We start from the raw sequence: 24,257 nt of genomic DNA on the forward strand, positions 1-24,257 counted from the left end.
GTATGGGAGACAGTCAATGAAAATGCCACACAAGCAGTTATAAGGGAAAGGCTTGGGCTAGAAAGCAGATATCTTTATAAGTGCCACTTTAATAAATTCATGTGAATATTTTAATTGCTAAGGAAGGGAATTCTAACATGGGAAATAAAAGGAGTTGAGTATCCACATCAAATATCAATAATATGTATAAGTAAATGATATAGTTAGGCCTTATTTATAGATTATATTGAAATAGACGGGAAATTAAAAGTCTTATTTACCTTCTATCATATTACCATCCTTCTGAAAAATCCTTTCTTCACACCACTGACAGTGGATCAGATATCGAATTTTCTTTGCTGTTTCATCAGCTGGGGTAGGACCCCTCAACACTCTCACAACCACAAGGACAAAATGTTCCAGGGCTACGGCAAACAACACTTCTATACCTTTATTACAACGAGTTGCAGCTCTGTAGAAATGAGGAAGAGGAAAAACTGCTTTTGGAGATCAGCTACAGTTTCACTTCTTGGATAATTAGCTAACTTGGACAGTGCAGATTGAGAAGAAAGAGAATTCAATTCTTATCAAAAAAAGTTTCGCAAATAGAACTATCACTATTACTTTCCTCTAGTTTAAAACATGGGGAAATGGAGTTGCTTGGAAGGCAAGGTAGGGATCAGAGATACCCTCCACTCCCTGCTCTGCTGACAGGTACCTCTTGTACCTCATCTTATTTGCCACCATTCCTGCTCTACACCTTGTCCTGCCATCCCTTTCTAATCCATTACCTTTTAGTCTGTTATAGCCTGTTTTGATTCTATGTATGAAATTTCCTTACTTAGGATTTTTTCCTTTAATAATTTGTATATACATATTTATTAAGCAATTACTATAAACTAAGTATAGAGGCAGCTGTGCCTTAATAGTTAAGAGCATTGGATCTAGAGTCAGGAAGACCGAAGTTCAAATCCAGTTTCAGATACTTTCCAGCTGGGTGACCTTGGGTAAGTTACTTAATCTCTGAATTCATAGGAGGCAGCTAGGTGGCTCAGTAGAGTGTTGGGCCTGGTGCCAGGAACTCTTGAGTTCATATCTAGTCTCAGATACTTCCTACCTATGTGACCCTGGGCAAGTCAACTAACCTCTGATTGCCCGACAACAGGACCCACTGGATCCATGGAAGAAGGAAATGGCAAATCACTCCAGCACCCTTTCCAAGACAACCCCATGGATAGCCAGGGTCCAAGGGGTCCCAAAGAGTCGGCCACAATGAGTGACTCAACGACAACAATAGGTGCTTAGTGCTTGGGGAGAGATACAAAGACAACATCTTCCTAGTATTCATGGTATGACATATGATAACTATGATTATAAATATATTTCAGTGTAAAAATTGGTACATACCAAGAACTTTGTGAGGCCTGAGGGAAAAAAGGTTGGAAAAGCTTTTATGGAGAAGGCCACACTGATCTCTCCATGGAAGGATCAGATCCAGATGGGTGGTGGTAAGGCATGAGTAAATGTACAGAAGGGTAACAAGGTGGAGACATGAATGGAGACAACAAATATCCCAGTTTTAGCAGAGCATGGAGGGCATGAGATAAGACTATAAGAATGGGGGGGGGGGGTACTGGACTGTGGAGGGCTTTGCTAAGGGTAAGCTAAGCAGTGCACTTCAAACAGTATTGAAAGTCTCTAAGCAGAGGAATGTGACCAGATTTACACATGAGGAGTTAGTTTGACAACAATAAGGATACACTGAAAAAGGTAGATGCAGCCAAGTCAGTTAGGAAGGCAACATCATAATTTAAATTGGTGGTAATGAGAGTTTATACTAGGGTAAAAGCTAATGGATTTGACAGATTTTCTGGATAAAGAACCTCAATAGGAACAAGTGACCTGATATATGGGAAGAAGGAGACTTTTCCCTTTCTATCCTGTCCTAATTTATATCCACTAAAAAACCCATTTATCTTCACCAAGCCTTCTTTGATTTATTTCAACTGGATCTGATTAGACATTGTCTTACTGTTGGCCTACAGTATTAGTTTGCTTTGCACATACTAACTTAACATCTGTGGATGTTTCCTTGGAAATATTCAGTATGTTTTGTCTCCTTAGACCAGGAAAAGTGCCCCAAGGGACACAGGGACTTATTTCTTGTGTTAGGCACCTACTTTGGCAATTTGTACATGATGGATGCTTGATAAATACTGAGTGAATAAAGTCCTCCACTTCTCAGCTGAATGAAGAATCTTTTCTTGAACCAAACCAATTAAATAAAGTAGAAACAAAATAATGTAGACATAAAATAATTTAATAAGCTTTTTCCTTAACCTTGGATAAAATGTTTGCTTTTCCTGTTACTTCTGTCCTACATTTTTTATCCCTTCTTATCCTCTACAATGAAATATTTTGTTTTGACGTTATCTTTTACTTCTAACTCTCCACATCTTCAATTTTCTTTTCAAAAGCTTTAAAAGGTATTTGTATGACAATAATCTATACTTCTAAGCACAGGTTTTTGCCTATTAAGGCAAGAATTTTTTATAAAACTCCCTATGATTAGAAATAACCGTATAAAACAAACACAAAAATTAACATAAAATCAAATTTCAGATATCAATTTATACTGCATGGTTATTGTGTAAACTAGGCAGCAAACCCTGCTATACATCATTTTATTAGATACTAGAATACTACTACATCTGATGTTAATAATCAGTACCTTGCCACTGCAGCCACAACAATCCTGGCGGCTAGTTCCTTGTAGTATTCAGTTCGCACAATGTTACAACCATAATGACGCCGGGCCACATGCAAAGCCTTCGCATATAAAGAACTGATGTCTGTTGAAGTTACTGATACAATTCCAAGATTCCTAACATTTCTGAAGGCAGAATCTAGATAGTTGACTGATGTTCCAAAAGGGTCCAAATGTCTAAAATCACAAAACAGGTATTTAAAAATGCATTAATAATCACAAAACTTCTGAGTATCACCCTACTGGTTAGCTTATCATAAAAATTCTGGCAAAAGATATATATATATTCAGTCATGTGAGAAGTTGAAGGAGAGATGTTCCTCTCAGATTTTCTGTTTTATGATTTAAAAATATTTTATACATCTAAGTCAGATATGGAGACCATTTTTAATAGTGCATGACAATCAAGTGGATAATTTGAGAAAACTCAAATCAGAAACAAAGCCAAAGTGAAATTAGCTTAGGGAAACAACTACAAAGCCTAGAGCTATAAAATGAGTTGTTGATCCTTTTTTTAAGCTTTTTTTTACCTCTAATTTAATTGGCTTAGGGATCTGCCAGTGAAGAATCTCCCTGTAAGGATTGAAATAGGCAACTATTCTGCATCTTAGATTCTTGGAGAACTGCCTGGGGCACTGAGACATTAAGTAATTTGCCTGGGGTCACACACACTGAAGTTGTCAGAAATGGAACTTAATTTCTGACACGGCCCAGATCTTTATTCACTATATTTATGTAATGCTACTTCTCTTTTCTTAAGCTAATATAGAAAAATTCCTCAATTAACAATAGCAGTAAAAGAACTATAAATAGTAGGAAGGGAACAAATACAATGTATTTTTATCTTACATAAAATCAAATGATCTCAAGTGCATTAGTACGTTGGCATCCATTTTGGTCACTTCAATAGCACCAACATTTTCCTCTCCTTCTTCAAGAGTTTCGTCACACTCATCCTCTTCTTTACTGTCCAACATCACTTTCATTTTGTTTAAATGGCAATTTTCCTGAATCATCGTCACAGAGTTTTCATTAAAATCATTAATAGTAACCTTTACTGAATTCCCAAGGTGTTTGGCCCACTGCAATCCCATTATGCCTTTGGAAAAATGAGGAAGGAAAAAACCATTTTATTTGCAACAAAATAACAATTAATAAAAGTAATGCAAATTATACCTACTGCAAAGTGTATAATTTTAGAAACATTAAAATGTATGTTTCTGTTCATATCCCTATTAAGATTTTTTAGATCCTGGTTGAAGATAAATGTGTACCCATTCTTACACCTGAAGAGTGTAGAAGAAAAGCAGTGAGGTACTGAAAGTCACCTCAGGAGAGATGGGGGTGATATCCTTTGCCATGAGGTCCAGCCCCAGGAAAGGGTACCCATATGGTTTGGGGCCTGAATTTGGGGCCTCATTTACAGCCAGTTTCAGTGCTGAAGACATAGCCTGACCAGACAGAGCTGATAATGGAGCATCTCTTTTCACCATCCCATTATTGAAGAGCCTGGCTCTCTCTCCTCTGTGGCCACAGTAAGCAGGCCTGCTCTAACCCTACTGGGGTTTTGATCCATCCATTTTCTGTAGCAATATTCCAATTAACTGAGAGGCTTGAGATACATTTTTTTTCAATGTGAGGAAGGAACACAAGATTGTAAAGAATGATTTCATTAGTGTGTGGGAGAAACAGGATTGCTATTGACTTTTGGCTCATAATTTCCTGACCAAAGATTTATTAAGCACCTGTTATAGGAAGGGCTAGGGGCTAGGCTCAAGTTGGTGAACCTATGGCACATGTGCTGGAATGTGCCAGAATGGCTGCTCCCCTCCTTCTCTCCATGCATACCTGAGAACATTTCTCACAAGACCCAACCCTCTGCCCAGTAGCCTAATGGTAAGCTATCTGTCTGGGGTAAGGTGGAGGCTCACATATAGCTTGAGGGTTGCAGTTTGGGCAATCGGTCTCTAAAAGGTTCACTATCATTGGACTAGGTTCTTAGGGTATAGTATCAAAAAGTCTCTGATTTCAAAGAGTTTATAGTCTGTTTGTGGAGAAGTAATAATAATGATAGTAATAGCTAACATTTATATGGCAAATACTTTATGATTATTTTCACATTTGATCCTCACAACAATCCTGGGAGGCAAGGACTCTTATTATCCTTATTTTACACATGAGGAAACTGAGGTTAAGTGTCATACAAACTAGTATAAAAGGCCAGATTTGAACTCAGGTCTTCCCATCTCTAGGTGCAGCACTCTCTCTATTGCACCCTCTAGTTGTCCTGTAAGTCCCCAGAGTCCCTGTAAACCTCAAAATTTCTCAGACTTATGAATGTTAGGGGTTTCCCCCATTGGGGAATCTTCTACTTAAAAAAAATTCCCTAGCAGATAGTGAGAATTCTACTTGAATGTGAGGGCTCCTTGCCTTGGGAATATCCCTACTCCACCCTACTTAGGACTGCTTTAGGACAGAGAGCTCCTTGAGAACAGTGAAAAGTGCTTTGACCTATGCTTATGGAAAGGACAGGAAGTTCTTTGAGTCATGACTATTTTAGAATTGATACAATGGGATACTAAGTACCTATAAAGGTGGGGCAACTTGTAAACTACTTAAACCTAAAAGGGTGATAACTTATTCAGAGGTTTTTTCTTAATGAAATTTGTCGACACAGCAGCATTTTTTTCTGACTTACTAAAGAGATTAAAACTACTCAGCTGTGAATTCAAAATGGGCGGTCCTTTAGAAACATCTACAGTGATTGGTAGATGTAAGGACTTAGGGGAGGTGACATAGGAGATTTTGCCCTTAAAAATAAGAGCTCAGAGAAGAACTGGATCTGATTCTGAGGGAGCTCATTTTGAGAAGATCCATTCAGGGATCTCGATTTCTCACTCATCCTGAAGGAGAGTTCTTTGAAGAGCTCCTCTGAGGAGCTCTGTCCCTCTGGGGTAGGAGCTCTGGAGGCTCTTGAGAGAGGCCCTTTGAAACAATCTCTGGCTGGAAGACTCTTTGAGGAAGGACGCTGGCCTGGTGTTACTAGAATCCTTGTTTAGTCAGACCTTGTGGTGAGTGTTAAAAAACTGACTGATTTCTCTTTTAAGACTCAGGTCTAGGCCATATTGGCTTGAGGCCCTTCATACTTATTCCTTTCTTACTCTCTCTCTCTTTCTTTGATTACTCATTGTATTATTAATTAAAATCTCTATAAAACCCAATTGACTTGGGTATTTGAATAATTGGGAATATTTCCCTGGCGACCACCTTATATTTGATTTTAAAACCCAAGACACTGTAGTGAAACTTATTTCTGCGGTCAAATTTACTCACCCTCTCTTATATCTATCACAATTTACATCTTCCACTATTTTAATCACTACAGTTTAAGACCTCAACCATCTCACATCCACTCTAACCCTGTTTGTGGTACAGAACTGATACCATGTTCCTGAAGGGTGAGCTAATGGAATATAAATTCTGGCAGGTCTTGGAAATACCGTGACTACTTTCTCCAGAATCAGCTCAACCAGGGACAGGGAGATGAATCACCAGTTTTTAGATATTCCTATCTAACAATGAATTCTTTGTTCATGGCAACCCATGAAACAAAAAAAGGTCAAAATAGTCCTCAGTCAGCCCCTTCCAATTTGAAAGGAATGGTAGAAAAAGGGGTAGAGGGAGCTAAAAAAAAACCACACCATTTTAAGACTGTCTACAAGCACTGGTATTCTAAACACTGGATACTTGTTTAGTGTTTAATGGAGCCACTGAATTCTATTAGTCTCGGCATTCTTGCACTACATGAAATGTGAAGGTGGAAGGAAGCTATACCTGTTTGGCTCACATCTTCTAAAGAGGCTAATAAAGCTGGTGAACTTTGGTTTAGGATGTGCAAAAAGGCAAAACCTCACATCATTTCATAGAACATGTAGTCATATTGACAAGTATTTTTAAAAGACTATCATTGAAATCACAAAAAGTTGCAATATATAGACCTGTTGCAGGGGACTAAAAGGGAGGAAAATTACATGACAAACTTGTTTTAGTATATACAGGAGGGAGGATTCCTAGAAGTTTAAGTATGAGGTAATTGGGTAATGAGTTAGTGGCTAAGGAAGTGTTAAGGGAATTAAGTCATTGACAGAGGAACTGAGAAGACCTGATGATTGGCTGCTTAAGGTGAAAGGGATGAGAAGCAAGGAAATGAATGAAATGGAAAGTTGAGTGCCTGGAAAATCTTGGCATTTTAGACTTGTATGTCAGGGGTTCTTTATCTGGGTTCCATGAACTTGTTTTTAAAGCTATTTTGATAACTCTATTTCAATATTATAGCTTTTCAGTCTAATCTGTGTCATTATATGTATTTAAAAACAAATTTTCTGAGGAATCTATAGGTTTCACCAGACTACTGAAGGGGTTCCATGCCACCCATAAAAAGCTAAAAGCCTCTGCTGTGCACTAAAGCATCATTAGTGAGGAGAATGAAGATGACAAGCTTCACCTTAACCAGGCACAAAAGTCCAAAAGAACTCTGACTAAAATAACTTCCAAGAGTAAGAATGAGGCTTGAGTACAAATGGCCTGTTTGGCTTGACACTACAGGCTTTTGTCACTTTCTTTTTGTCATGATTACACCCATATTTGGGAAACTTCTGTTCAGTATCCTGTTCTCCATTTATTTTAACCTAGATTTTTAATTTTATACCAAATTTTCCATGTTAGACAGGCATGTCTCATTTTAAGAACTACTCAAAGAAAAAAACAAGGTAACAAACCTAGTAAGTAAAATTAAGTTTTCTTTGTTTTTCTTTAAAATTTCTTTTCTTACCAGTGGCCCCAAAAGCATCCAAACATTCCAAAGGCTTTCGTTCTTCAGCCAATACAGCCAGTGTAGAGAATATCAGTTGCCTGGAAGAAAGTTTCAAATTCTAAAGTAATTTTACTTCTATGAGGGCTCCTTTACCACTTTAAAAAGTCCTCAGGATGATTAAATAATCTTTCTAAGGAGGGATTTCAGAGAACATCTGATTCGACAACTCCAATCAACAGGAATCCCTTCCACACTATCCCTGACAAGTACTGACTTCAAATAGTAAAGGATCCATAGATATTTGGAGTAGCCTATTTTGGACAGTTCTAGTGTTTAGAAGTTTTTCCTTAAAGAAAAATCAACATTTATCTTTCTGGAACTTCCATGTTCCAAGTTCTGTTCTTAGGATCAAGTAGAACAGGAAAAATTCTTTCTGTCTTAGAAGCAAATACTGTGTATTGGTTCTAAGGCAGAAGAGCAGTAAGGACTAGGCAATGAGGGTTAAGTGACTTGCCCAGAGTTAGGGAATGCCTGAAGCTATGTTTGAAAACAGAAACTCCCATCTTTAGGCCCTGGCTCTCTATCCACAGAGACACTGAGCTGCCCCACAAACCACAAATTTCTTTTTTATTCAGTAGCCTTTCAAATTTTTAAGAGGTCTTATCATGAATCCCCTAAGGTTTTTCTTCATCAGGCTAAATATCCCACACTGAATGAATGAGGCCCTTGACCATCTCCGGTGGACCATATCTTCTGAACACTGAAGTTTATTAATATACTTCCTAAAATGTATCATCCAAAACTGTTCACATTACTCCTGATGCAGTCTGATCATAGAAAAGAAAAATGGGAATATTATCCCATGAATTCTGTAAACTAGATAACTTTAAATGCAGCCTGAGGTTGTCTTGGGTTTTTGGGTGATACACAATGTCTTCTTTAATCTTCAATGTCTCTATACTTATTGGCTCCTTCCCTATTGCATACAAACACAACCATATCTTTTCCAACCTTAAAAAAATCCTCATTAGACTTGTCATTCCTTCAAGCTATACAGTCTATAAGTTGTTCTTTTAACAAATGAACTCTTAGAAAATGCTGTCGTCACTAATTGGCTCCATTTTCCTCTTTTCTTCTCAACTCCCTGTAATCTGGCCTCTGAGCTCAGTCCTCAACTGAAAAAAAATTTTTTTTTTAATCAAAATTACTGATGACGGTTTAATTTCCAAATAAAGTGTCTTTTTTCCACCTTCATCCTTTGTGACCTACTTGTAGTATTATGTTTGCCAGTCTTTCTCCCTTAATATTCTTTCCTCCCTGGATTTTCAGAACACTATTCTCTCCTAGATCTATTGTGAATGATCCAATCATTCCTTCAGTCTTCTATCTTGAAACATCATCCATATTCTACCCCCTAACTTGGGTGTGTACCAGTGATGTGTCTTGGGCCTTCTTTTCTTCTATTTTACAGGGGGGGGGGGGTATCTCTAAATGTTTATGATCATGCAGCCCAATAGTAAAAGTTTTTGAAGGAGGTTGACACCCTTGCACCCTTGCCACTAAAAAGGAGGTTTAGATGAAGGAAGCAGAGTTGAGAAGTGATCTAGGAAGCAGAGGTAGAAATGCTAAGAGGGCAAAATTTCCCCAAAGACACTGGTGTAGCTGCAGTTCTGGGGTAGTAATGAGATTGTGACTCCTTTGAGGGTAATGAAGAGGGCAGAAGTTGGGAGCTGGCATAATGGGGTAGGAGTGGTGAGATATAAAGGGGGTGTGTGTAGTGGTGGTGGAGATAATCATGGAGACAAGTCCCACGTCTGCCTTCTGTAGGGAGAATGGGATATGAGCCATCTTTTCACCCTACCATTATTGGATAACATGAGCCCCCTGAGGGAAGATGAGAGCTCCCACTTTGGGAGACCACTGCTCTACTTTTTCTTGGTGACCTTCCAAGGAGTTCAATTATCATCCAATTATCATACATGTGACCCCATGCCTAGTCTTGGATTTTTTTCTGATACTCAGTTCTATAACACCATATGCCAATTAGACATGAGGTATGATAGGCATTAATTATTAATTAATTAAACATTTTCATTGTTCTTCCTCTACAAACTCACTTTCTTTATATCTTCCCTATTTTTCTCAAAGGTGCTGATATCCTTTTAGTGACCCAGATTTCCAACTTCAACCATTTTTGACTCTTCAGTTTCCCTTTACCCCACATTTTGTTTCAATTTTCATATTTTGTAAATTCTACATCTCTTGCACCTGTTCCCTTCTTTCCCCTAACATTAACATCACTCTAGTTTCTGGGCTTCATCACTTTTCATCATAACTACCGCCATATAGCATAAGGCATTCAACTGAGCTCCCTCATTCAAGGTTTTTTCTTCTCTAATCCAAATTCCACATAGCTGCCAAAATATTTCTTAAACACTGCTCTTTGCCACTCATTTGCTAACTAAATCCTAGTGGTTCTTATTATCTATTGAATTAAACAGGTTAAAAATATACACAAAGTATATATAAAGTAATTTTGAGGAGAAACTCTTAATTACTGTTTGGCATTAAAAGATCTTTATAACTCTACCATACCTTTCTAGTTTATTATTCTATTATTCTCCTTCACGGACTTTATAGTAGCAAACCCCCCCCAAAGTTTTCATACATGGCACCCCCACCCCCACCCCATCTCCTTTCTCTGTGATGGTTCAGGCTGTCCCTTGCCTGGAACACTGCCTCTTCTCACTTGTGCCTCCTTAAGTCATGATTTCCTTCAAAACTCAGCCTCCAAATTACCTTCTTCTTTTTTTTAATTACCTTCTTCTAAGAAACATGAGGTCTTTCTTGATCTCTTCCCCATAGAATTTTTTTGTGTATATATTTAATCGATTTAGATTTGTCCTTCTTGTTTCTCCTACTGAAGTCAAGCTCCACGAGTGCAGAGAAGGTCTGACTTGTTTTGTATCTTCAGGGTCTAGCATACTGTCTGGCACACTAGAGACACTTTTCCTTGATATTATTTTGTACAAATGGCTGTATAACCATATCTTCTCTGCCATATACTTGTGAAATTCACTTTTTGAATACAAGTGTATTTTAGAAACAGTCTGACCAACCAAGAATAGAGGGTCAGTCTGGACAGCCCATCTCTATTACTGGACTATTAAGATTACACTCAACAACCTTTGTGGTTGCCAAAATATACCACTGACTACTTTTAAATTTAAAAAAGAATGGAAACTCTCAGATCTTTTTTTACCTCTGACTTAGCTATAGTGTAATCTGTGCAGTTAAAAATTTAAATTGCAAGTATAGTACTTTATTCATGTTAAATTTCCATATATTTAAAGATTCAACCAAATACATTTTGAGTTAAGAAAGGTTTAAGATATGTTGAATTTGGTTTGAATATTTTTTATGAATATTCAAGATATTTTATTTCTGATCTAATTGCTAATAAATGAACAAGTCATGTATAATATGGCTGGCTTCCATCTATCAGAACATTTGATTTCTCACAACATCCTGTTTCTTGTAGGGCAGCTAGGTGGCACAGTGAATAGAGTGCCAGGCCCAGAGTAAGGAAGACTCATCTTCCTGAGTTCAAATCTGGCCTAAGACACATGTTACCCTGGGCAAGTCAGTTAAATCTGTTTGTGTTGGCTTTCTCATTTGTAAAATGAGCTAAAGAAGGAAATTGCAAACCACTCCAATATCTTTGCCAAGAAAATTCCAAATGGGGTCACAAAGAACTGAACATACACATCTATTTCTTGCCTAAACTGGATGATAACAATTTATTTTCCCACAAAATAAATATTTTAAAATAAAACATTATGATATCAAATATTAATACATTCATCAATATCCCAATCAATTTTTTCTTACCTGTTTAGTTTCATTTTTGGATTAAAATAGGAATCTGTTTTCTGAGGTGTAGAATAATTAGGAAGAACTTGTATGTCTGTATCTGCTTCTTTCAATACTTCACGGGGTGGTTTAGCAGCAGAGGCTAAAAATAAAAGATTTCCAGGTGATAAACATATATAAACATAAACAAATATATCTAGCATATATTTGGAAAGACAACTTCCTCACATGAATTTATGCCATAAAGTACTTAAACTTTACAAAGGGCTTTTGCCACCATATTCCAGAGAGGGAGGGAGAGAGAGGGAAAAAGGGAGGGACGAAGGGAGAGAGGGAGAGACACAGAGAAGACAGAGATAATGAAACTGTTAGACCACAGAACCAAGGCTTAGAGAAACAAAGTGCCTATGTTGATGGTAGATAGATCAGTCGATGACAAGCTCAACCAGCAAGCATCAATCAAAAAGCATTTACTAAGCCCCTACTGGGTGTTAGGGAGAGACATTTATATGTATAAATACATGCACATTGTAGGGATAATAATGAGATCACTGGTTTCACTGGCAAAGGAAATTGCCAAATGAGAAATTTCTAGCCACCAAGTCAAACAGGCATCTTCTCTCTAACTTAAGCCAGTCTCTTCTTGCAGAATAGACAAGTTCTTTCTTGGGGCATCTGTTTTGGGGAATAGGCCCACAGGGTTCTATTCTGGGCTCTCTTTTCTTTTTCCTCAAAACTACTTCACTTTGTGATTTCATTAGATCCTATGGATTTAATTATCTCTATGCTGATAATTATCAAATCTACTTTTCCTGCCCAAATCTTTGCTTAATTCCAGTCCCTCAACTCCAAATGCCTTTCAGACACCTTGAAATGGAAGCCCAGCTGATATCATAAACTTGACATGTCCCAAACTGAGCTCATTATCTTTCCTCCTAAATTTATCCCACCTCTTAATTTCCCAATTACTTTCAAAAGTACCATCATCCCCTATTAGGAAAACCATTCACAAAATTAACCACATCAACAAGCAAACCAACAAAAATCACATGATTATCTTAATAGATGCAGAAAAAGCCTTTGACAAAATACAACACTCATTCCTATTTAAAACACGAGAAAGCATAGGAATAGAAGGGCCTTTTCTAAATAATAAACAGTATATATTTAAAACCATCAGCAAGCATCATCTGCAATGGGGATAAATTAGAAGCCTTCCCAATAAGATGAGGAGTGAAACAAGGATGCCCATTATCACCTCTATTATTTAACATTGTACTAGAAACACTAACAGTAGCAATTAGAGAAAAAAAAAGAAATTAAAATATTAAAATAGGTAATGAAGAGACCAAGATATCATTCTTTGCAGATGATAGGATGGTCTACTTAAAGAATCCTAGAGAATCAACTAAAAAGCTAGTGGAAATAATCAACAACTTTAGCAAAGTTGCAGGATACAAAATAAACCCACATAAATCATTAGCATTTCTATTTACTTCCAACTCATCCCAGCAACAAGAGTTAGAAAGAGAATTTCCCTTTAAAATCACCATAGACAGTATAAAATACTTAGGAATCTATCTGCCAAGATGTATGAACACAACTACAAAACACTCTCCACACAATTAAAACTAGATCTAAAAAATTGGAAAAACATTAATTGCTAATGGGTAGGACAAGCTAATATAATAAAAATGACAATCCTACTCAAACTAATTTACTTATTTGGTGCCAAACCCATCAAAGTACAAAAAAACTTTTTTACAGAATTAGAAAAAAACAATAACAAAGTTTATTTGGAAGAACAAAAGATCAAGAATATCAAGGGAAATAATGGGGAAAAAAATGCGAAGGAAGGTGGCCTGGCAGTACAAGATCTTAAACTGTACTATAAAGGAGTGACCATCAAAACCATATGGTACCGGGGGCAGCTGGATAGCCCAGTGGATTGAGAGCCAGGGCTGGAGACAGGAAGTCCTAGGTTCAAATCTGACCTCAGACACTTCCCAGCTGTGTGACTCTGGGCAAGTCACTTAACCCCCATTGCCTAGCCCTTACCACTCTTCTGCCTTGGAGGCAATACATTGTATTGACTCCAAGACAGAGGTAAGGGTTTTTAAAAACAAAAAAACAAACCATATGGTATTGGCTAAGAGACAGAAGGGAAGATCAGTGGAATAGACTTGGGGTAAGTGACCTCAATAAAACAGTCTATGATAAACCCAAAGCTTTTGGGACAAAAATCCACTATTTGACAAAAACTGCTGGGAAAATTGGAAAACAGTATGGGAGAGATTAGGTTTAGATCAACATCTCACACCCTACACCAAGACAAACTCAGAGTGGGTGAATGACCCAAATATAAAGAAGGAAACTATAATAAGTACATTAAACACAGAATACTGAACACAGAATAGTATACTTGTCAGATCTCTGGGAAAGGAAAGATTTTAAGACCAAGCAAGGGTTAGAAAAAACTAAAAAATGCAAAATAAATAATTTTGATTACATTAAATTAAAAAGTTTTTATACAAACAAAACCAAAGCAATCAAAATTAGAAGGGAAACAATACATTGGGAAACAAACTTTATAACAAAAACTTCTGACAAAGGTCTCATCACTCAACTTTATAAGGAAATAAATCAATTGCACACACAAAAAAATCAAGCCATTCCCCAATTGAGAAATGGGAAAGGGACATGAATAGGCAATTTTCAGATAAAGAAATTAAAACTATTAATAAACACATGAAAAAGTGTTCTAAATCTCTTATAATCAGAGAAATGCAAATCAAAACAACTCTGAGGTATCACCTCACACCTAGCAGATTGGCTAACATGACAGCTATGGAAAGTAATGAATGCTGGAGGGGAGGTGGCAAAATCAGGACATTAATGCATTGCTGGTGGAATTGTGAATTGATCCAACCATTCTGGAGGGCAATTTGGAACTATTCCCAAAAGGTGCTAAAAGTCTGCTTGCCCTTTGATCCAGCCATAGCACTGCTGAGTTTATACCCCAAAGAGATAATAAGGAAAGACTTGTACAAGAATATGCATAGCAGTGCTCTTTGTGGTGGCCAACAATTGGAAAACGAGGGGATGCCCTCCAATTGGGGAATGGCTGAACAAATTGTGGTATATGTTGGTGATGGAATATTATTGTGCTCAAAGGAATAATGAACTGGAGGAATTCCATGTGAACTGGAATGACCTCCAGGAATTGATGCAGAGTGAAAGGAGCAGAACCAGGAGAACATTGTACACAGAGGCTGATATGCTGTGGTACAATCGAATGTAATGGACTTCTCTACTAGCAGCAATGCAATGATCCAGAACAATTCTGAGGGACATATGAGAAAAAACGTTATCCACATCCAGAGGAAGAACTGTGGGAAAAGTAACACAGAAGAAAAACAACTGCTTGATCACAAGGGTTAGTGGGGCTATGACTGGGAAAGCAGATTCTAAATGATCACCATAGTGCAAATATTAATAATATGGAAATGGGTCTTGATCAATGACACATGTTAAACCCAGTGGAATTGCACATCGGATACAGGAAGGGTTGGGGGAGCAGAGGGAAGGAACATATGTCTTGTAACCATGGAAAAATGCTCTAAATCATCTAATTTAAATAAAATAAAATAAAAGTACCATCATCCCCCCAGTACCCTAGGCTCCCAACCTAGGTGTCACCTGCAACTCCTCACTATCTCATATACACTCATATACAATCTGTTGCCAAAGCCTGTTGATTTTACTTTTGCAACATCTCTTGATTATACCACTTGCTCCCCCCTCTGATGCTGATACAATTCTGTTATAGGCCTGTATTACCTTGTATCTAGGAATACTGCAAGAGTTGGCTGATAAACTGACCTGCCTTAAATGTCTCTCTATTCCAATTCATTTGCCATTCAGCTGTCAAAGCAATTGGGCATATCACTTCCCTACTCAATAAACTGCAGTGGTTTCCTATTGCCTTTAAGATCCTGTATAAAATCCTCTGGTGTTCAAAGTCTTTTATAATCTCCTCCTCATTACCTTTCCAGTTTTCTAGCATCTTTTCTTCTACCATATACTCTTGTGATTCAGGGTTGCCGGTATCTTTGCTGTTCCATGATGAAGACACTTTATCTCTCAGTTCTAGCAAATTCTTTCACTGCCTGGAATGCTCTCCCTCAATTCTATATACTGACCTTTCTGACTTCCTTTAAGTCCCAACTATAATTCCATCTTTAACAGATAGCCTTTATGAACTTCTAATTTTAATGCCTTTCCTGTTAGTAATTTCCTATTTATCCTGATTATAGCTTGCTTTGTAGATTTTTTTTTTTTGGGTAGTCTCCCTCATTAGATTGAAAGCTCTTTGAAAGCAGGGACTGTTTTTTGCCTTTTTGCATCCTCAGAGTCTCAAGTATAGTAGGTGCTTAATGTTTATCATTTTATTGATAAATATTACTATAAACACATCCAGTAGGTGACCTAAAATCACCTGTCAACTGTTTCACAATTTTCTTAACCTTCTTCCCCACTTTGGTCTTTCTAAATGTATCCAAACCAGAATTATTAAGAGATGATTAAATCTCATTATCCATTTTCCCTTGAGGTTTTCAGTGATAATGATCAGCAACTAAACATGGCTTTATTATTAATTCCAAAGCAAGGTCAGTTGCTATCATACTCAGCTTTAGTGTGAGAATATTACTGTCCAAAGATTACTGATTAGAGTAACTAGGGTTATGTGAATTTTAGATTTACTCCACCCTGCTTAGTCTTTAGAACTTTTAGCAACTAGGAATGTTTACACCCCCACTTAAGGATTAAGTGTAGGGGAGGAGTGTCTATGGTCTGAGAGTGCTAGCAAGTGACAAATCAGAAACAACAGACTGACCCCCTGGGCTGTCCAAAGCCAAGTTCAAGCCACCATTGGTACATGTGAGACCCAGGAAGTGGATGTAAAGAACCGCCTTTATATTTCCAGTCACTTCCTGTGAGAGACTTGGTGGTAGAACTTGACTTGAAGGAGCTCGAGCGTGAGACCTGAGACTCCTTCTCTGAGACAATCATGTGGCTGACTCCCCTTTCCTTGGCTTTTCTGGAAGCAAAAATTCTCCTGCGACTCTGTCTCTGTCTGTCTGTCTGTCTCTCAATTTCTTCCTTCTATTGTAAATAAACCACCATAAAATTCCATTCTGACTTGAGTATTTCACTGGGATTTAGAATTTAAATCCCTGGCAACCAACTAAAAAAATATATTCAGTCTCAACCCTAAATTTTACCCTTAACAGTCATTTGTAGTCTCTCCTTTTCTAACTCTAATTTGTAAGTGATTCTATGAAGTAAGACCAGTTGTCAGGTCTATAGCTTTGCAGGTGTTACAGGTGTGAAAGGAAATTCTTGGTTCTCTTTGACCATTCTGAATTTGCACTCGTGAAAAGGGAATCCTTTGTTCTCTTTGCCTAGTTGGTGTTGACACTTTGGTTAATACTAATTTTGAAGCAACAGAAGCTTGAAGTAGGTGGTAGAGCTCACAAATCATTTAGTGAATTCACACCTAGTGCTAGATGAGAAGCCAGCAAGATTCTTGGAGAGCTCCACTCTTTTTTCTAATTCAAACAGTCAGAAACTTGTGAATCCTGTTAAGAGTTCACTCTCTCCAGAAGGTGCGAACTAGTTCCCACAAACACTGCCCTTTGGGCAGTGCTAGACAGTTTGGAAGCTGTGACTGACCCCTGTAAAGAGGGGAGAAGACAAGAAGTCACTATAAAAGGCCCTGAATTTCTGAGGCTAGGGAGAGTGGACTCCAAGAAGTATTGGCTTCGGGAGTCATCTTCAGCTCAAGTCATTGTCTTGACCTCCTTAAAGGTAACTTGGGTAAGTGGATAGCTGGTTTTCCTTTCCTGTCTTCTGGAGATAGTTTAATTCTGGTTGAAGGTTAACAAGTTCTGGCTGAGCCAAGTACTGGAACAATATTTAGTTAGGTTAATGTCTTTTCTACCCTTTTATATTCCTCTGCTTTCACTATTTCCACCTCTTTTGTAAATAAAAAGATTTATAATTTTCATATATTTAGCCAAATTATTAACAGAGACAACTTGATTCATTGTGTTTGAGAAGGTAACATCTTGAATAACTATTATCAGTTCACCATGGATTTAAACTGCACTTCACAAGAAGTTGTTTCACATGTGAAAATAATAATTTTCCCTATTGTTTAATGACATGTTAAAGACAAATGAAGTCATTCCACTTACCTGCAATATACCTGGATTCAGTTTCTCCTTTGTTCACATGGCGTTTGATATGTCCTATCATATCAGTTCTACGTGTAATGGTTGCTGAACAAATGATACAATGATAATGGGCTCCCATCTTACTAGATGTCTATGAACAAAGGAAAGCAAAATTAATTAAAATACATGATAGTAAAATAAAAATAAAAATAAACTGATGTTAAAGAAACTTTGAGACTGAAATGGTGAGCTAGCTAAAGAGACTTAGGGACAGAAGCTCTAATAGAAGCACTCATTTGTCCATGTGATTTTTTTCCTGTTTTCCTTAAACGTGCATCCTTCAGATTACTTTTCCAGGGACTTTGAACTGAATTTTGTAATTTACTTTTTCTTTCCTCTAATAAGAACTACAGTTTATTTTTTATAAAGACTGCCTGTAGATTATAGAAATATCATATTAAGACTTTACTGAATACCTTTTAAAAATATACAGTAAATTTAAATTGTGGTCTCATATTAAGAGTATTCAGAATGTTCTACTCAAGAGGATAAAAGTAAAAGTCCTTGGAGTAAGGAAGACAGAGGGTAGGGATTAGCTTCCACATCCAATAGGCCCAGTTGTACTTGCTGTATTAACCCCTAATGGAACACATTATAAAAATAATAATTATTATTTTGTAAAAATTAAGAAATTAATAATTTATATTGATTCAATATTCACTATAAACCAACCTTTTATTTATTTGTTTTCAGACTAGTTAAATTTTATTTTCAGTTTCAAAATCTTCCCTCTATTCTTCCCCCACACCCTTAAGGAAAATGAAATATTCATTATGTATATATGAAATCATTCAAAACATATTTCTACATTAGTCATGTTCTGAAAAAAAGAGAGGAAAAAACATGCTTCAATCTGCACTCAAAAGAGTTCTTCAGTACTCTATGGAGGTGGACATTTTTCATCATGTATTTGTAGTGGATCATTGTATTATTTAGATTTACTAAGTCTTTCATAGTTGTTTATCTTTATAATATTGCTGTTATTGTGTAAGTTCTTCTGGTTCTGCTCCCTTCACTTTGTATCATTTCATACAAGTGTTCCTCAATTCTACAAAACCATCTTATTCATCATTTCTTAAAACACTTAAAAATAATCCTTCAGTTTCCAACTATTTTCTGCTGCAAAAAAGAGATGCTATAATAGTTTTTTGTATATATGGGTCCTTTTCCTTTTGTCTCTTTTGAGGTATAGACCCTCAATATTACTGAGTGAAAGGATATTCAGTTTTATACAATTGGGCAGAGTTGCAAATTGTTCTCCAGAATGATTGGACTATGCTCACAGCTCCAATAACTCATTATTGTGCCTATTTTCCTGTATCATCTTCAGTATTTGTCATTTTCCTTTTCTGTCAACTTAGCCAATTTGATGGGTACGAGGAGATACCTCAGAGTTATTTTAAAGCACAATTTTCTGGTCATCGAGAGTATTCTTTTTATATGACTATTAATAGATTTCTTCTGCTGAAAACTGCCTATTTATATTTCTCCTGACAATTTATCAATAGGGGAACAGCTCTTATTCGTATAATTTTGGCTCAGTTCCTTATATATTTGAGAAATTTGCTGCAAAGATTTTTTTCCTTAACTTCCTGCTTTTCTTCTAATTTTGAAGCAAAAATTTTATATTATTAAAATTATCCATTTTATCTTCTGTGAAACTCTCTATTTCTTCTTTGGTCATCAACTTTTTCTAATCTGCAGGTCTCCCACATGATATCATCCTTTATGGCTAAATTATATACCTTTTTTGAGCTTATCTTGGTATAGGGTGTTAAGATATTGGCCTATACTTAGATTCTGCCAGATTACTTTTCAGTATTCCCAGCAGTTTTTGTTGAAGTGAGTTCTTGCCCCAGTGGTTGGGATTGATGGGTTTTTCAAACACCAAGTTATTGTGCTCATTTGTTTCTGTATATTGTGTACCTATTCTGTTCCATGATCTACCATTCCATTTCTTATCCAATACCAAATTGTTTTGATGATTAAAGCTTTGTAGTACGGGTTGAGATTTGGTATTGCTTAGTTCCCCCCTTTCTTTGTTTGTCTGTATGTTTTTAATTGATTCCCTTTCTTCCAGATGAATTTTATTATGTTTTCCTAGCTCTAAAGTAATTCTTTGGTAGTCTGATTGGTATGGCTGAATATATAAATTAATTTAGGTAGTTTTATTTTTATTATATCAGGTTGGTCTACCCATGAGCAAATTGGAAATTTGGGATTATTGAAATAGGAGACTTGATATTTTTAACTTTAGGGTAAGGAAAAAACCCTAATTAGTGTAATAAAGCAAGTTCTATTATTCTAAAAAATTCATTACCTGGTCTCCAATAAGGTTTGGTTTCACTGGTCGACAAGGTAAGTGACAGATGCACATTCGGTAACCTAGAATGGAGAATGTTGAAATATATGACATTTATTTGAAGGCCAATTTTTGAAAAGAACTATAATTGTACTGCTGTTGGTACTCCCTCAAACCAATGTACTTCAGAATTCCTCTGTAGCTTGGTTGTTGGGTTTCATGAGCTGAGAGGTTAAAGGTAATCTTTAACACCTGCCAGCCCAGCCTACTAATATTGAGGCTCTTTGAATTGATCTAGGTTGTACTTTGTATGGCAAGCATACAACTGGTTGGTGGGCAAATACGTGAAGCCTTTCTAGTTTGTTAAGTTCTATTAGAGTTAGTGCTCTGCTGCCATTGTGTGTTGGAGAAGCCAGTGTTATCTTCAAGTCATGGTTAAAAAAGGGCTTTGGGGGCAGCTAGATAGCACAGTGGATAGAGCATCGGGGTTGGAGTTGGGAGGACCTGCGATCAAATCTGCTCTCAACACTTCCTAGCTGTGTAACTCTGGGCCAATCACTAATAATTCCTTGCCCATTTGCCTTCAGAATTGTTATTAAGACAGAAATAAGAGTTAAATTGTGCATCCCCTTCCCCCTCCAATTCAACAGGACTTTAGAGAGGATGTTCAACATGCAAGTGAAGTTCAAGCCCAACCCTGCCCAAATGTTCAGCTCTACAGGAGGAAGTAATAGTGAATTCACTAATTAGGATTATGCTTACATTTGTACCCGTAACTAAATTAATTTCTTTTTGCATAGTGTGCTAGAGACAACAGAATATAGTCAGGAGACTTGAGTTTTGGTCCTGGCTCTGCCACTGAGTTGTGTGATTTCAGGAAAGCTATACCTTCCCTGGGTTTCAGCTTCCTAATCTCTAACCTGCTCTGCCCACTCTCTATTAGAATTGTTTACAAAAATAAATTTCTTCATTGTCCTTCATAGTTCTGTATCATTTGATGCTGTCACCTATTCTCTACTCCTCTTTTCTTCTCTGGAATAAAACTGGAATGTTTATTAAGATTGGCTTGATGACTTTTTGTGTTCTACTTATTCCTCTTGCTCTTCTGGACTCTAACTGAAGGTATTTCTCCAACAATCAATCTCCATTTTTTTCCCTTCTGTATTCTTTCTTTTAACTGTCTCTTCTGTTCCTGTGGTTTTGATTATTAATGTTATACAGATAACTTCTAAAGCTCCATCTTCAGTTATAACCTCTTTACTGGGTGCAGTTCTATATTTCTTATTGCTCATTAGATATCTACACATAGATACCTGGAAAATGTCTCAAATTTAGTATATCTAAAACCAAACTATCATCATTTCTCTCAACCAGCTTTTCTTTAAGCCTTTCTTATTTCTGTTAATGAACAAGCCACTCTTGCAAATATCCATATTCAATCTCATCTTTTGCTAATTTTTCTACTTATTCTCTAGAAATAATCAGTCACTAATATGTCTATCACTATCACAAGTTTGTTGCTAATGGGAAATTGAAAGAAAAGAATAGTTGAATAGCAAAGCAGCTATATTAAAAATTAAAACAACAACAACAACCTTAATGTTATTTATAAGAACAAAGTAAAAACATTCTCAGTTTAGTAGTCATGACTTGACAAATAAGTGGCTATTTTCAATCTTATCTAAAGGAGTGTTTATTTTTCTGGGGAAGGGTTTTTTATTCATCTTGGTTGGCTAAATAAGGCCAAAGTTGTTTTTTTCATTAATTACTTAGTTTTACTGCATAATAAAAAGCTATGTAGCTTTATCTAAAAACTTTTATTTATTTAAAAATAACTTCCCTTTCCAAATTATGGCACTGAATGTTTTGTTATATACATTAAATATCTTTAAGGAGAAAAAAAAGCAGTTTTGAAATTACAAACCTTCAAATTCAACAGAAACTTTCCAATGTAAATTCTGAAGGTGACGATGAAGTTTATGGCTATAACAAGCTTTGAATTTTTCCTCAGGGCATAATGGACAAAGCTTCTTGCCAGCTAAAAAGGGAGACATAAAAAAACACTCAAGAAACAAACCAGTTATTAAAGAATAGAACTGTACTATAAGTCAGCTGAAACTCTCTCTACCCCAAGTAATAGTCTTTCTTTGTGGTAACCTTATCAATGAGGTCCTTGAAAATAGGTGACAGTTATAGTCTACTGTCTAGGAGCTATTTTTTTGCAGTATTTATCACACAGTTCCTCCTGTTATATCTAGCTAATATTACTGCTGCCACCAGGAAAGGAAAGGAATGATACTTGTAGCATCTTGCATGCACTCTACTTACTCTCCAGAAATAACCAGTCACTAATTTTAATATGATGACCGCTTGCCAGTTAGTGTGGGAATCACTTCTTAAAACTCTAAGACATAAGGAGTAGCAATTGCCTCACATGGTCAGAATAGTAAGAGAGAGGGAGCATAAGTCATTGTTACAGTTTTTCTGTTAGATACAGGGACAGCATCCTCAAGTTGGAGGAACTATAAGTTAAATTAAAAAAAAATTTATTAAACACCTACTATGTGCTGAGTACTGGTAATATAAAGATTAAAAAAATGAAACCAATCCTATTCTCAAGGATATTATATTCTATTGGGGGAGACTACACATACATGTTACATATAAGCCATATGGAATAAATTCCAAACAAATGCCAGTTGTTAGAGAAGCAGGATGATTAGGAGGACGAGGAAAGGTGATACGTGGAAGGTGAGGCATGAAGTAGTCCCTGAAGGAAGAGAAGAATTCTATGAGGTAGAGGTAAGAAAGAAGTTGGAGATATTCAATGTGGAGATAAAAACATGAGATGGAGTATTAGGTAGAAGGAAAAAAAAGGGCAGTTGGATGGACTGTAGAAGATGAGGACTAATATATAAGTCTGGAAATATAGGTTAGAGCAAGGTTGTGAGGGGTTTTAAAAGCTAAATATAAAAATTTATATTTGACTGTAGGAGCAATAAGAAGCCACTGGAATTTACTGAAAATTTATCGAATAGGGGAATACCATTGGTCAGATCTGCAAAAGACGTTTCAGCAGTATTTGGAAGACAGTTTGAATTTAGGGAGCCTTGAGGCAAGGGGCCCAATTGGAAGACTTTTGCAAGAGTCCACACAAAGAGGCAATGAGGTCCCAAACTAAGGTTATGGTTATGTGAGTAGAAAGGGGTCAGATGCGAGAGATTTGGTAAAGGTAGAAATGGTAAGTTTTGGCATCTGACCAGAAAATAAAGGGCAAGGGAAATGATGCCCCTCAGAATACAGTTTTGGGGAACACACATAGATGGAGGTGAGGTGGGATGGTTCATGATTAGCCAGCAAAGAAGGCTAAGAAGCAATGGTCAGACAGGTATTCTAAAAGAATTGAGAGTCTAATATCACAACATCCAGAAGGAGAGCAGACAGGAAGACAAGAGTAGTCAACAGCATTAAATGGTAGAAAAAGGGCAAAAAGCAAGAGGACTGAGAAGAGAACAAAATTTGGTGATTAAAAGAGAGTTGGTATCTTTAGAGAAAGCAATTTCTCTAAATGTCAGAATGCAAAGGGTGGAGGACTGAAAGGAAAGATGTAGGATGATGGATTTGGTTCAAGTTTTAGGGAAGGGGTATGTTAATAATAATAATTCTAATAATATTATTGGTTATAAGCCTTGGCAACATGCCTGGATCTATACTGTATCTAGGATGCTAGAAAATATATCAGACATAGCCCTTTACCTTGGTTATACAGTACTACATAAGCTACATTTTAAATAATATTTTTTATCTACTGGGAAAAAGTAGACAGTATCAGAAAATTAACTATCTTTTTAGTCACTACTTAAAGAGTCTTAGTTGCGTAGGGCAAAGTTATTAAGTCATAGCTGGCCCAATCAGATTAAAATGTGCTTGGAAAATATTTAACAAAATAAAAATAAAACAATTCACATAATGTTGATGTGGCCTAAAGAGATTCTTGTGTGTGGCTTAGTGGCCCCTATGTAAGTTTGATGCCATTGACTTAGAGCACTATGAGAATAAGTAACTTGGCCAGGCTCAGAGAGTCAGTATTTGTCAGAGGTGGGATTTGAATGTAGATTTTCTTGGTTTTGTTGACAAATCTCCATCTACTATAATATGCCTGTCTCCTTTTATCTACCTATTTATTTATCATTTATTTATTTTCCCTCTTGAAGATGTACTCTT

The 24,257-nt window shown here is 36.6% G+C and overlaps 1 protein-coding gene across 2 annotated transcripts in view; it reads right to left on the bottom strand.

The window, feature by feature from the left end:
- The window catches only part of TRMT1L (tRNA methyltransferase 1 like), a 51,743-nt gene that overhangs the window by 11,720 nt on the left and 15,766 nt on the right, over positions 1–24,257 (bottom strand). For both annotated transcript variants that reach the window (XM_001375729.4, XM_007480962.3), the window contains 8 exons: positions 21,958–22,071; positions 20,052–20,116; positions 17,693–17,822; positions 11,451–11,574; positions 7,578–7,657; positions 3,596–3,845; positions 2,711–2,923; positions 261–451 (listed from right to left, as the gene is read on the bottom strand). In XM_001375729.4, coding sequence (XP_001375766.3) covers positions 261–451; positions 2,711–2,923; positions 3,596–3,845; positions 7,578–7,657; positions 11,451–11,574; positions 17,693–17,822; positions 20,052–20,116; positions 21,958–22,071 — 1,167 coding nt within the window. The remainder of the gene's footprint in view (positions 1–260; positions 452–2,710; positions 2,924–3,595; positions 3,846–7,577; positions 7,658–11,450; positions 11,575–17,692; positions 17,823–20,051; positions 20,117–21,957; positions 22,072–24,257) is intronic.

The sequence above is a fragment of the Monodelphis domestica genome, chromosome 2 (assembly GCF_027887165.1).
Source record: "Monodelphis domestica isolate mMonDom1 chromosome 2, mMonDom1.pri, whole genome shotgun sequence".
NCBI lineage: Eukaryota > Metazoa > Chordata > Mammalia > Didelphimorphia > Didelphidae > Monodelphis > Monodelphis domestica.